This window comes from Oncorhynchus gorbuscha, linkage group LG13 (genome assembly GCF_021184085.1).
Source record: "Oncorhynchus gorbuscha isolate QuinsamMale2020 ecotype Even-year linkage group LG13, OgorEven_v1.0, whole genome shotgun sequence".
NCBI classification, from domain to species: Eukaryota; Metazoa; Chordata; class Actinopteri; order Salmoniformes; family Salmonidae; genus Oncorhynchus; species Oncorhynchus gorbuscha.
Window position 1 is genome coordinate 2896968 of NC_060185.1, and position 15098 is coordinate 2912065.

A 15098-nucleotide genomic window follows, 5' to 3' on the forward strand; every position below is an offset into this window, starting at 1 on the left:
GTTTAGTAAACATTGATTAATAACCTGAACCAGATTACAGACACTGGTTAGTATTTGAAACACCCTGTTGAGTGGGTTGATTAATAACCTGAACCAGATTACAGACACTGGTTACAGTGAGAAGCTTCCTGTTGAGTGGGTTGATTAATAACCTGAACCAGATTACAGGCACTGGTTACAGTGAGAAGCTTCCTGTTGAGTGGGTTGATTAATAACCTGAACCAGATTACAGACACTGGTTACAGTGAGAAGCTTCCTGTTGAGTGGGTTGATTAATAACCTGAACCAGATTACAGACACTGGTTACAGTGAAAAGCTTCCTGTTGAGTGGGTTGATTAATAACCTGAACCAGATTACAGACACTGGTTACAGTGAGAAGCTTCCTGTTGAGTGGGTTGATTAATAACCTGAACCAGATTACAGACACTGGTTACAGTGAGAAGCTACCTGTTGAGTGGGTTGATTAATAACCTGAACCAGATTACAGACACTGGTTACAGTGAGAAGCTTCCTGTTGAGTGGGTTGATTAATAAAACCAGATTACAGACACTGGTTACAGTGAGAAGCTTCCTGTTGAGTGGGTTGATTAATAACCTGAACCAGATTACAGACACTGGTTACAGTGAGAAGCTACCTGTTGAGTGGGTTGATTAATAACCTGAACCAGATTACAGACACTGTTAGTTACAGTGTTTAAGCTTCCTGTTGAGTGGGTTGATTAATAACCTGAACCAGATTACAGGCACTGGTTACACCAAGGAAGCAGTCAGCATTACACTGTTAGTCTACACCTGTTGATTAATAACCTGAACTGATTACAGGCACTGGTTACAGTGAGAAGCTTCATCAGTGGGTTGATTAATAACCTGAACCAGATTTCAGACACTGGTTTACAGTCAGAAGCATTCCTGTTAGGGGACAGCTTGATGAAAACCAGTCAGCATTCCACTGTTAGTCTACACCTGTTGTTTACCAAGGACCCATCAGTAAGCATTTCACTGTTAGTCTACACCTGTTGTTTACCAAGGACCCATCAGTCAGCATTTCACTGTTAGTCTACACCTGTTGTTTACCAAGGACCCATCAGTCCATTCCACTGTTAGTCTACACCTGTTGTTTACCAAGGACCCATCAGTAAGCATTTCACTGTTAGTCTACACCTGTTGTTTACCAAGGACCCAGCAAACAATCAGTCAGCATTTCACTGTTAGTCTACACCTGTTGTTTACCAAGGACCCATCAGTCAGCATTCCACTGTTAGTCTACACCTGTTGTTTACCAAGGACCCATCAGTAAGCATTTCACTGTTAACAGTCTACACCTGTTGTTTACCAAGGACCCATCAGTCCACTGTTAGTCTACACCTGTTGTTTGGCCAAGGACCCATCAGTCAGCATTTCAGTGTTGAATCTACACAGAACAGTGATGTTTGGACTGGGGACAAAGGACCCATCAGTCCACTGTTAGTCTACACCTGTTGTTTACCAAGGACCCAGTCAGCATTTCACTGTTAGTCTACACCTGTTGTTTACCAAGCATTTCAAACTGACCCTACTGTAAATACTGGAGGCTGAGACAGGAGGGGTCAGGAGTCTGTTAGTCTACACCTGTTGTTTACCAAGCATTTCACTGTTAGTCTACACCTGTTGTTTACCAAGGACCCATCAGTCAGCATTTCACTGTTAGTCTACACCTGATGTTTACCAAGGACCCATCAGTCAGCATTCCACTGTTAGTCTACACCTGTTGTTTAACAAGCATTTCACTGTTAGTCTACACCTGTTGTTTACCAAGCATTTCACTGTTAGTCTACACCTGATGTTTACCAAGCATGTGACATTTGATTTGATTTAGATTTGTAGAGGTGAGACATGACCCATAAGGCAACCTATTCCCTATACAGTGCACTACTACCCTATGGGTCCTGGTCAAAATGTGTGCACTATGTATGGAATAGGGAGACATTTTGGACACATTAAAGCTTGCATAATCATGACACACACTTACACATTAAAACTCCTCTTCATCATTAAATCCACATAGTCCTTGGGAGAAATAGAGGAAACAGAATAATCTCTAGTTTAGGTCAATAGGGTGTGGGAGGGGGGGTTCAAGGTTCATTCAATAATCTCTAGTTTAGGTCAATAGGGTGTGGGAGGGGGGGTTCAAGGTTCATTCAACAGAGAATATGCATGGTATTGCGTTTTAGATATTTTCTGGTGTCTCACCCTGTATCCAGGTGACACGTGTTTGTGATATAAAGCCACATCTTCAGGACACTGAGACAGGAGATGTTCTGTTGTAGACCTGACCAAGTCTTCCATCACCTGAAGAGGGAAGGACACATGTCATTTAGTCAGGTCTAGAAGGAGTTAATGTCATTTAGTCAGGTCTAGAAGGAGTTAATGTCATTTAGTCAGGTCTAGTAGGAGTTAATGTCATTTATTCAGGTCTAGAAGGAGTTAATGTCATTTAGTCAGGTCTAGAAGGAATTAATGTCATTTAGTCAGGTCTAGAAGGAGTTAATGTCATTTAGTCAGGTCTAGAAGGAGTTAATGTCATTTAGTCAGGTCTAGAAGGAGTTAATGTCATTTAGTCAGGTCTAGAAGGAGTTAATGTCATTTAGTCAGGTCTAGAAGGAGTTAATGTCATTTAGTCAGGTCTAGAAGGAGTTAATGTCATTTAGTCAGGTCTAGAAGGAGTTAATGTCATTTAGTCAGGTCTAGAAGGAGTTAATGTCATTTAGTCAGGTCTAGAAGGAGTTAATGTCATTTAGTCAGGTCTAGAAGGAGTTCATGTCATTTAGTCAGGTCTAGAAGGAGTTAATGTCATTTAGTCAGGTCTAGAAGGAGTTAATGTCATTTAGTCGGGTCTAGAAGGAGTTAATGTCATTTAGTCAGGTCTAGAAGGAGTTCATGTCATTTAGTCAGGTCTAGAAGGAGTTAATGTCATTTAGTCAGGTCTAGAAGGAGTTCATGTCATTTAGTCAGGTCTAGAAGGAGTTCATGTCATTTAGTCAGGTCTAGAAGGAGTTCATGTCATTTAGTCAGGTCTAGAAGGAGTTCATGTCATTTAGTCAGGTCTAGAAGGAGTTAATGTCATTTAGTCAGGTCTAGAAGGAGTTCATGTCATTTAGTCAGGTCTAGAAGGAGTTCATGTCATTTAGTCAGGTCTAGAAGGAGTTCATGTCATTTAGTCAGGTCTAGAAGGAGTTCATGTCATTTAGTCAGGTCTAGAAGGAGTTCATGCAGAGTCATTTAGTCAGGTCTAGAAGAAGACCGGGGAATCCTGATGAATTTAGTCAATTGGGACTAGAAGAAGACCAGAGGAGAGGTATGGAACAGCTGGGGGTCCTGAGGAGAGGTATGGAACAGCTGGGGGTCCTGAGGAGAGGTATGGAACAGCTGGGGGTCCAGAGGAGAGGTATGGAACAGCTGGGGGTCCTGAGGAGAGGTATGGAACAGCTGGGGGTCCTGAGGAGAGGTATGGAACAGCTGGAGGTCCTGAGGAGAGGTATGGAACAGCTGGGGGTCCTGAGGAGAGGTATGGAACAGCTGGGGGTCCTGAGGAGAGGTATGGAACAGCTGGGGGTCCTGAGGAGAGGTATGGAACAGCTGGGGGTCCTGAGGAGAGGTATGGAACAGCTGGGGGTCCTGAGGAGAGGTATGGAACAGCTGGGGGTCCTGAGGAGAGGTATGGAACAGCTGGGGGTCCTGAGGAGAGGTATGGAACAGCTGGGGGTCCTGAGGAGAGGTATGGAACAGCTGGGGGTCCTGAGGAGAGGTATGGAACAGCTGGGGGTCCTGAGGAGAGGTATGGAACAGCTGGGGGTCCTGAGGAGAGGTATGGAACAGCTGGGGGTCCCGAGGAGAGGTATGGAACAGCTGGGGGTCCCGAGGAGAGGTATGGAACAGCTGGGGGTCCCGAGGAGAGGTATGGAACAGCTGGGGGTCCTGAGGAGAGGTTTGGAACAGCTGGGGGTCCTGAGGAGAGGTATAGAACAGCTGGGGGTCCTGAGGAGAGGTATGGAACAGCTGGGGGTCCTGAGGAGAGGTTTGGAACAACTGGGGGTCCTGAGGAGAGGTATGGAACAGCTGGGGGTCCTGAGGAGAGGTATGGAACAGCTGGGGGTCCCGAGGAGAGGTATGGAACAGCTGGGGGTCCTGAGGAGAGGTTTGGAACAGCTGGGTTCCTGAGGAGAGGTTTGGAACAGCTGGGGGTCCCGAGGAGAGGTTTGGAACAGCTGGGTTCCCGAGGAGAGGTATGGAACAGCTGGGGGTCCTGAGGAGAGGTTTGGAACAGCTGGGGGTCCTGAGGAGAGGTTTGGAACAGCTGGGGGTCCTGAGGAGAGGTTTGGAACAGCTGGGGGTCCCGAGGAGAGGTATGGAACAGCTGGGGGTCCCGAGGAGAGGTATGGAACAGCTGGGGGTCCTGAGGAGAGGTTTGGAACAACTGGGGGTCCTGAGGAGAGGTATGGAACAGCTGGGGGTCCTGAGGAGAGGTATGGAACAGCTGGGGGTCCCGAGGAGAGGTATGGAACAGCTGGGGGTCCTGAGGAGAGGTTTGGAACAGCTGGGTTCCTGAGGAGAGGTTTGGAACAGCTGGGGGTCCCGAGGAGAGGTTTGGAACAGCTGGGTTCCCGAGGAGAGGTATGGAACAGCTGGGGGTCCTGAGGAGAGGTATGGAACAGCTGGGGGTCCTGAGGAGAGGTTTGGAACAGCTGGGGGTCCTGAGGAGAGGTATGGAACAGCTGGGGGTCCCGAGGAGAGGTATGGAACAGCTGGGGGTCCTGAGGAGAGGTTTGGAACAGCTGGGTTCCCGAGGAGAGGTTTGGAACAGCTGGGTTCCCGAGGAGAGGTATGGAACAGCTGGGGGTCCTGAGGAGAGGTATGGAACAGCTGGGGGTCCTGAGGAGAGGTTTGGAACAGCTGGGGGTCCTGAGGAGAGGTATGGAACAGCTGGGGGTCCTGAGTAGAGGTATGGAACAGCTGGGGGTCCCGAGGAGAGGTATGGAACAGCTGGGGGTCCTGAGGAGAGGTTTGGAACAGCTGGGTTCCCGAGGAGAGGTTTGGAACAGCTGGGGGTTCCAGAGGAGAGGTTTGGAACAGCTGGGGGTTCCAGAGGAGAGGTTTGAAAACCACTAGTCTAGTGACTGTGTGAAGGAGATCTCTGCCTCCACCATGTACTGTAGAGTTTTACAAGTTAGAAACATTTTATATAAGGGGACTTATATTCCATACCTTCATTAGATCCTCGAGTGACTGTGTGAAGGAGATCTCTGCCTCCACCATGTAGAACTCAGCCAGGTGACGTCTGCTCTGAGAGTTCTCTGCCCGGAACGTTGGTCCAAAAGTGTACACTCCAGGAAACGCCCTGGAAGAGACATAGAACACACAAAGTATAAATACTGCATTCGTACAATACTCTCTCTGGATCGTATGAATGAGTGAGTGAGTGAGTGAGTGAGTGAGTGAGTGAGTGAGTGAGTGAGTGAGTGAGTGAGTGAGTGAGTGAGTGAGTGAGTGAGTGAGTGAGTGACCAAAAGACTGACTGAATGAAAGCATGGTACTGAGTTCCAGTATCTCCTCACCCAGCCATGACCTCCAGATGCAGCTGCCCAGAGACAGTCAGGTACGCTGGGACAGAGAAGAAGTGTTGGGGCCCTTCCTCATCCTGGTTCTTTTCCTGACCTGCAGGCTGAGGGAAGATACATTAATCCTTCTCTTTACAATAACAACCAGATGTTCAAATTAAATTATTATGTTATTATTATGCGGAGGCTTTATTTACTGCACCCATTTTGTTGACGGACAGATCAGAATTGTAATTCTCTGACAGACAGATCAGAATTGTAATTCTCTGACAGACAGAGCTCACCTCAACCTGGAAGAGCTCTCCTGCTCCTTCACAGTCATTAGAGGTGAGGACTGGGGTGTGGACCTGAATAAAGCCCTTCTCCTGCAACAACAACAACACAGACATTATCACCCAGACTGGGGTGTGGACCTGAATAAAGCCCTTCTCCTGCAACAACACAGACATTATCACCCAGACTGGGGTGTGGACCTGAATAAAGCCCTTCTCCTGCAACAACACAGACATTATCACCCAGACTGGGGTGTGGACCTGAATTACAGCCCTTCTCCTGCAACAACACAGACATTATCACCCAGACTGGGGTGTGGACCTGAATTACAGCCCTTCTCCTGCAACAACACAGACATTATCACCCAGACTGGGGTGTGGACCTGAATAAAGCCCTTCTCCTGCAACAACACAGACATTATCACCCAGACTGGTGTGTGGACCTGAATACAGCCCTTCTCCTGCAACAACACAGACATTATCACCCAGACTGGGGTGTGGACCTGAATTACAGCCCTTCTCCTGCAACAACACAGACATTATCACCCAGACTGGGGTGTGGACCTGAATTACAGCCCTTCTCCTGCAACAATGACATTTCACACTATTGGGTCATCTTGGATATTTTATTTTTGACATTGTACTTTCCCGACATGGTTCCAGCACCAACGGTGGATGAGAAGGCCAGACCAGACCAGCCCAGCAAAGCCTGGCTTGGGACAGTAGTGTGAAAAGGATATGAGTTGGTATAACAATGATATTATATGAAAAGCCAACTGACATTTACTCCTGAGGTGCTGACCTGTTCACCGGACGTGCTACCTGTCCCAGACCTGCTGTTTTCAACTCTCTAGAGACAGCAGGAGTGGTAGAGATACTCTTAATGATCGGCTATGAAAAGCCAACTGACATTTACTCCTGAGGTGCTGACTTGCTGCACCCTCGACAACCACTGTGATTATTATTATTATTTGACCCTGCTGGTCATTTATGAACATTTGAACATCTTGGCCATGTTCTGTTATAATCTCAACCCGGCACAGCCAGAAGAGGACTGGCCACCCCTCTTAGCCTGGTTTCTCTCTAGGTTTATAATCTCCACCCCTCATAGCCTGGTTCCTCTCTAGGTTTATAATCTCCACCCAGCACAGCCAGAAGAGGACTGGCCACCCCTCTTAGCCTGGTTTCTCTCTAGGTTTATAATCTCCACCCAGCACAGTCAGTAGAAGACTGGCCACCCCACATAGCCTGGTTCCTCTCTAGGTTTCTATAGTTTTTCCTAGCCACTGTGCTTCTACACCTGCATTGCTTGCTGTTTGGGGTTTTAGAAGGGCTTTATAATAAATTTGATTGATTGATATTCTAGTCTACTGGTCTAACATTGGTCTCATCTCACCTTGAAATATTGCTGTATAGCAGTGGTGGCTTCGCTGCGTATTCTCAGCAGGGAACTGAAGGCGTTGGTTTTACACCTCAAGTGAGGAAACTGACGGATGTATTCCAGACCATGTTTCTCCTTGATCTTAAAGGGGAAGTCCTGAAACAACAGAGCAGGAGAAAGGTTATATATTTACATTCTCTAACCACATCTATCAGGTTATATATTTACATTCTCCAACCACATCTATCTGGTTATATATTTACATTCTCCAACCACATCTATCTGGTTATATATTTACATTCTCCAACCACATCTATCTGGTTATATATTTACATTCTCCAACCACATCTATCTGGTTATATATTTACATTCTCCAACCACATCTATCAGGTTATATATTTACATTCTCCAACCACATCTATCTGGTTATATATTTACCACAGGGTTACATTCTCCAACCACATCTATCTGGTTATATATTTACATTCTCCAACCACATCTATCTGGTTATATATTTACATTCTCCAACCACATCTATCTGGTTATATATTTACATTCTCCAACCACATCTATCTGGTTATATATGTACATTCTCCAACCACATCTATCTGGTTATATATGTACATTCTCTAACCACATCTATCAGGTTATATATTTACATTCTCCAACCACATCTATCTGGTTATATATTTACATTCTCCAACCACATCTATCTGGTTATATATTTACATTCTCCAACCACATCTATCTGGTTATATATTTACATTCTCCAACCACATCTATCAGGTTATATATTTACATTCTCCAACCACATCTATCTGGTTATATATTTACATTCTCCAACCACATCTATCTGGTTATATATTTACATTCTCTAACCACATCTATCAGGTTATATATTTACATTCTCCAACCACATCTATCAGGTTATATATTTACATTCTCCAACCACATCTATCTGGTTATATATTTACATTCTCCAACCACATCTATCTGGTTATATATTTACATTCTCCAACCACATCTATCTGGTTATATATTTACATTCTCCAACCACATCTATCAGGTTATATATTTACATTCTCCAACCACATCTATCTGGTTATATATTTACATTCTCCAACCACATCTATCTGGTTATATATTTACATTCTCTAACCACATCTATCAGGTTATATATTTACATTCTCCAACCACATCTATCTGGTTATATATTTACATTCTCCAACCACATCTATCTGGTTATATATTTACATTCTCCAACCACATCTATCTGGTTATATATTTACCACAGGGTTACATTCACCAACCACATCTATCTGGTTCTATATTTACATTCTCCAACCACATCTATCTGGTTCTATATTTACATTCTCCAACCACATCTATCTGGTTCTATATTTACATTCTCCAACCACATCTATCTGGTTCTATATTTACATTCTCCAACCACATCTATCAGGTTATATATTTACATTCTCCAACCACATCTATCTGGTTCTATATTTACCACAGGGTTACATTCTCCAACCACATCTATCTGGTTATATATTTACATTCTCCAACCACATCTATCTGGTTATATATTTACATTCTCCAACCACATCTATCTGGTTATATATTTACCACAGGGTTACATTCTCCAACCACATCTATCTGGTTCTATATTTACATTCTCCAACCACATCTATCTGGTTATATATTTACATTCTCCAACCACATCTATCTGGTTATATATTTACATTCTCCAACCACATCTATCTGGTTCTATATTTACATTCTCCAACCACATCTATCTGGTTCTATATTTACCACAGGGTTACATTCTCCAACCACATCTATCTGGTTATATATGTACATTCTCCAACCACATCTATCTGGTTATATATGTACATTCTCCAACCACATCTATCTGGTTATATATTTACCACAGGGTTACATTCTCCAACTACATCTATCTGGTTATATATTTACATTCTCCAACCACATCTATCTGGTTATATATTTACATTCTCTAACCACATCTATCAGGTTATATATTTACATTCTCCAACCACATCTATCTGGTTATATATTTACATTCTCCAACCACATCTATCTGGTTATATATTTACATTCTCCAACCACATCTATCTGGTTATATATTTACATTCTCCAACCACATCTATCTGGTTATATATTTACATTCTCCAACCACATCTATCTGGTTATATATTTACATTCTCCAACCACATCTATCTGGTTATATATTTACATTCTCCAACCACATCTATCTGGTTATATATTTACATTCTCCAACCACATCTATCTGGTTATATATTTACATTCTCCAACCACATCTATCTGGTTATATATGTACATTCTCCAACCACATCTATCAGGTTATATATTTACATTCTCCAACCACATCTATCTGATTATATATTTACATTCTCTAACCACATCTATCAGGTTATATATTTACATTCTCCAACCACATCTATCTGGTTCTATATTTACCACAGGGTTACATTCTCCAACCACATCTATCTGGTTATATATTTACATTCTCCAACCACATCTATCAGGTTATATATTTACATTCTCCAACCACATCTATCAGGTTATATATTTACATTCTCCAACCACATCTATCAGGTTATATATTTACCACAGGGTTACATTCTCCAACCACATCTATCTGGTTATATATGTACATTCTCCAACCACATCTATCTGGTTATATATTTACATTCTCCAACCACATCTATCTGGTTATATATTTACATTCTCCAACCACATCTATCAGGTTATATATTTACATTCTCCAACCACATCTATCTGGTTCTATATTTACCACAGGGTTACATTCTCCAACCACATCTATCTGGTTATATATTTACATTCTCCAACCACATCTATCTGGTTATATATTTACATTCTCCAACCACATCTATCTGGTTATATATTTACATTCTCCAACCACATCTATCTGGTTATATATTTACATTCTCCAACCACATCTATCTGGTTATATATTTACATTCTCCAACCACATCTATCAGGTTATATATTTACATTCTCCAACCACATCTATCAGGTTATATATTTACATTCTCCAACCACATCTATCAGGTTATATATTTACATTCTCCAACCACATCTATCAGGTTATATATTTACCACAGGGTTACATTCTCCAACCACATCTATCTGGTTATATATGTACATTCTCCAACCACATCTATCTGGTTATATATTTACATTCTCCAACCACATCTATCTGGTTATATATTTACATTCTCCAACCACATCTATCAGGTTATATATTTACATTCTCCAACCACATCTATCTGGTTCTATATTTACCACAGGGTTACATTCTCCAACCACATCTATCTGGTTATATATTTACATTCTCCAACCACATCTATCTGGTTATATATTTACATTCTCCAACCACATCTATCTGGTTATATATTTACATTCTCCAACCACATCTATCAGGTTATATATTTACATTCTCCAACCACATCTATCTGGTTATATATTTACATTCTCCAACCACATCTATCAGGTTATATATTTACATTCTCCAACCACATCTATCTGGTTATATATTTACATTCTCCAACCACATCTATCTGGTTATATATTTACATTCTCCAACCACATCTATCTGGTTATATATTTACATTCTCCAACCACATCTATCTGGTTCTATATTTACCACAGGGTTACATTCTCCAACCACATCTATCTGGTCAGCCTGCAGTTCCACGTCCTGCTTGCGGCTGGGACTCGTGACCAGGCTCCCTGAGATCTCCACAGCACTCCCAAACGTCAGCAGTCTGGAGAAGAACAACCAAACAGGAAAGAACAGAGAAGTGATAATCAAGTCAATGAAAAATACTCATGACAGGTATAGTAATATATCACATAACTACACAAGTCACTTCACCCAGAAGGGAAGAGGGTGCTATGGGCCCTGGTCTAAAGTAGTGCACTATACAGGGAAGAGGGTGCTATGGGCCCTGGTCTAAAGTAGTGCACTATACAGGGAAGAGGGTGTTATGGGCCCTGGTCTAAAGTAGTGCACTATACAGGGAAGAGGGTGCTATGGGCCCTGGTCTAAAGTAGTGCACTATACAGGGAAGAGGGTGTTATGGGCCCTGGTCTAAAGTAGTGCACTATACAGGGAAGAGGGTGCTATGGGCCCTGGTCTAAAGTAGTGCACTATACAGGGAAGAGGGTGTTATGGGCCCTAGTCTAAAGTAGTGCACTATACAGGGAAGAGGGTGCTATGGGCCCTGGTCTAAAGTAGTGCACTATACAGGGAAGAGGGTATTATGGGCCCTGGTCTAAAGTAGTGCACTATACAGGGAAGAGGGTGCTATTGGCCCTGGTCTAAAGTAGTGCACTATACAGGGAAGAGGGTGCTATGGGCCCTGGTCTAAAGTAGTGCACTATACAGGGAAGAGGGTGCTATTGGCCCTGGTCTAAAGTAGTGCACTATACAGGGAAGAGGGTGCTATGGGCCCTGGTCTAAAGTAGTGCACTATACAGGGAAGAGGGTGCTATGGGCCCTGGTCTAAAGTAGTGCACTATACAGGGAAGAGGGTGTTATGGGCCCTGGTCTAAAGTAGTGCACTATACAGGGAAGAGGGTGCAGTGGGCCCTGGTCTAAAGTAGTGCACTATACAGGGAAGAGGGTGTTATGGGCCCTGGTCTAAAGTAGTGCACTATACAGGGAAGAGGGTGCTATAATAAAAGGTAGCCTTCAGGTACTTCCTCACCTGTGGTTGAGCTCTGAGCTGGCCACTACCTGTAGAGACTGAAGGGAGCTCCCGTCATTCACATGGAGGAACAGATTCTCCTTCTGGGGTCTCACAGAGCGAACCCAACCCTAGGATATCAGAGAGACGGTATATTACATCATTATATACTGTTTTTGTTGAATTTTACCCCCTTTTTCTCCCCAATTTCGTGGTCTCCAATTATTAGTAGTTACTATCTTGTCTCATCGCTACAACTCCCGGGAGAGACGACGGTCGAAAGTCATGCGTCCTCCGAAACACAACATCCAACCCGGAAGACAGCCGCACCAATGTGTCGGAGGAAACAACGTGCACCTGGCGACCTTGGTTAGCACTGCGCCCGGCCCGCCACAGGAGGCGCGATGAGACAAGGATATCCCTACCGGCCGAACCCTCGCGAACCCAGAGTCTCTGGTGGCCCAGCTAGCGCTGCGATGCAGTGCCTTAGACCACTGCGCCACCCGGGAGGCCACATTATAGACTTTGACCAGCTCAGCCGTAGGATATCAGGGGGACACAGTGGTGTAAAGTACTTAAAAATAAAAATAGTACTACTTAAGTCATTTTTGGGGGGTATCTGTACTTTACTTTTGATATTTTGACAACTTTTACTTCACTACATTCCAAGAGAAAATAATGTACTTTCTACTCCTTACATTTTCCTTGACACCCAAAATAACTCATTACATTTTGAATGCTTAGCAGGACAGTAAAATGGTCCAATTCACACACACTGTAAATGCTATGTGGTGGAGTGTGACCCTGGCTACCTGTAAATAAAAACAGAAAGACATCTGGTTTTATTTCTCTTTTGATACTTAAGTATATTTCAAACCAAATACTTTGGCTTTTACTCAAGTAGTATTTTACTGGGTGACTTTTACTTGACTCATTTTCTATTAAGGTATCTTTACTTTTACTCAAGTATGACAACTGCGTTTTAAAACAACAACATTTTAGTCATTTAGCTCTTATCCAGAGCAACTTCAGAGCAGGATTCATCTTAAGTTAGGTGGGACAACCACAAATCACAGGCATAGACAATACATTTGTTCACCACAGGAGGGACAGTACATTACACTATACACTTTGACCAACCCGGTCCTGAGTGAAATAGCTAAATACAGTAGTCTGTAATTAATCTTTCAGAAATGAAGTTACAAATGTAATATTTGGAAAAGACAGTAGCAGTGATGCACACTGAGCAGCAGACCTCTGAGGGTCATTCATTCATTCACTTCTCATTCATTCATTTATGACCGTATTTTATTTAACCTTTAACAAGGCAGGACCGTTTAGAAGAAATTCTTCATTTACAATGACGGTCTACAATAGACAAAATTACAATACCTGCACTTTGATTTTTGTTCCCACTTCTAAATTTGAGATTGCCTCGCATATTCTGAGCTTTCTGGGTGTCTCCTGGCAGTAATATCGAAGGCTTTTCCACATTCCAAGAGCTGCTTCAGACAACCACAACCTATTAGCCGGCAACATTGTTACTATATGCCTCTAAATTTCGACGTTGAGCAATTAAATAGTTTTAGTTACAGACGCTATATTATGCAATATGGAGCTACAATTACTAATACAAAAGAGGTAAAAATACAAAAGAGGTAAACGATTTCTTCATTGTGACGGTTAAATTCAGTATATAAAACACTATTTGACATTCACGTTGTCCGGTGCATCCTGGTTGAAGATCACTTCCCGTCTGGGTCTCTGGCTATTGGTGCTCCTTCTTCTTCGTTTTCTTCTATGGGGTTGAACGGCGGTTGGCTATTGGTGCTCCTTCTTCTTCGTCCTCTTCTATGGGGTTGAACGACGGTTGGCTATTGGTGCTCCTTCTTCTTCGTTTTCTTCGATGGGGTTGAACGGCGGTTGGCTATTGGTACGACTGTGCTGAACCGTGTGGTACTGGTCCATGACCAGAGACGTGACCGGGAAAAAACGTCCCGTCTCTAATCTGCACCGTTTATGTTGTCAACAAGGCAGCGTCACAGATTGAACAATGACACAGAGATTTCACCGGATTGAATAAAAATGTTTTAAAGCATCCGCTTGACATTTCCAATCACTAGCAAATTATGGTCGTGAGGGGAAGCCAAGTGACCGGAAGTGGGAGGAGATATAACGAGATGGATTTTGATCGATATTCTTCAAATTTTCTCATCGATGAAACATTTGATCTCAATACAGTTTTCTGTTCACAAAACTAGAATATGTTACAAATAGAGTGGACCAAGTTTGGTAGGCTTTACCTCTAGACAACGTCTTTTTTTTTTAATGTCGTTGATTAGGAGTGCAAAGGCGAAATGAGTTATGGCACACGCGCTATTTACAGAGTAGGCGTTCCCTAACGGAAATATGCAACTGCCTGCTAGAACGGGCCAATAGAATCTCGCTAGCTCGTTTATGGCTCTGCCCACTATGACTCATTTGTTTCCGTTTGAAACGACAGGTGGTGATCTATCTCGGTTTATTTATAAAAATCTTTGTCAGCATAGTGCATCGTCCAGAAACATACAATCCCTTTTCCGTCAAATATATGTTTGATTTTTTTCAAAATAGTTTCAGTTTGGAAGGCAAATCACTTTTCCATGTGAAAACCGCGCTGTTTTCATAAATGTTTATTTATACACACACTTCTAACCATACTCATCGTGCTTAATTACGTCACTGTTGTTTTGACCTCATGCCAAAGAGGAAGCCCGGTTCCAAAACGAATGCGATCAACTTTCACCCTGTTAAAACACCTCTAATCGGGCACCCTGGCAAGATCAATCGAATCCCCTCAATCTCCCTACGAATTTGACTCGTGCTCTAATTCCTTCTGGTAGATGTAGTTCTTTATTAAAGGGAAAAAAGAGGTCAAAATAACACATCACACTAAAATAATTGAATAATTTGTAGAAATTATTTCACTTACATTGAGTGTACTGTCTGTGATGCGATCCAACTAAAACACTAACATTTTATTTATATTTTATTACATTTCTGAAATGACCACAGAGAACATGATCAAATACACTGTGTGTTACTGCAGTATATTCC

At 42.7% G+C, this 15098-nt stretch overlaps 1 protein-coding gene across 1 annotated transcript in view; it reads right to left on the reverse strand.

Annotated features, from left to right (window-relative positions):
* The window catches only part of nars2 (asparaginyl-tRNA synthetase 2, mitochondrial), a 32877-nt gene extending 19127 nt beyond the window's left edge, over positions 1–13750 (reverse strand). The window contains 9 exon segments of the mRNA XM_046296323.1: positions 2010–2047; positions 2231–2329; positions 5243–5375; positions 5593–5699; positions 5880–5960; positions 7264–7404; positions 10958–11078; positions 12024–12133; positions 13395–13750. Coding sequence (XP_046152279.1) covers positions 2010–2047; positions 2231–2329; positions 5243–5375; positions 5593–5699; positions 5880–5960; positions 7264–7404; positions 10958–11078; positions 12024–12133; positions 13395–13541 — 977 coding nt within the window. The 5' untranslated portion in view covers positions 13542–13750.
* Between the last annotated feature and the right edge of the window lie 1348 nt (positions 13751–15098).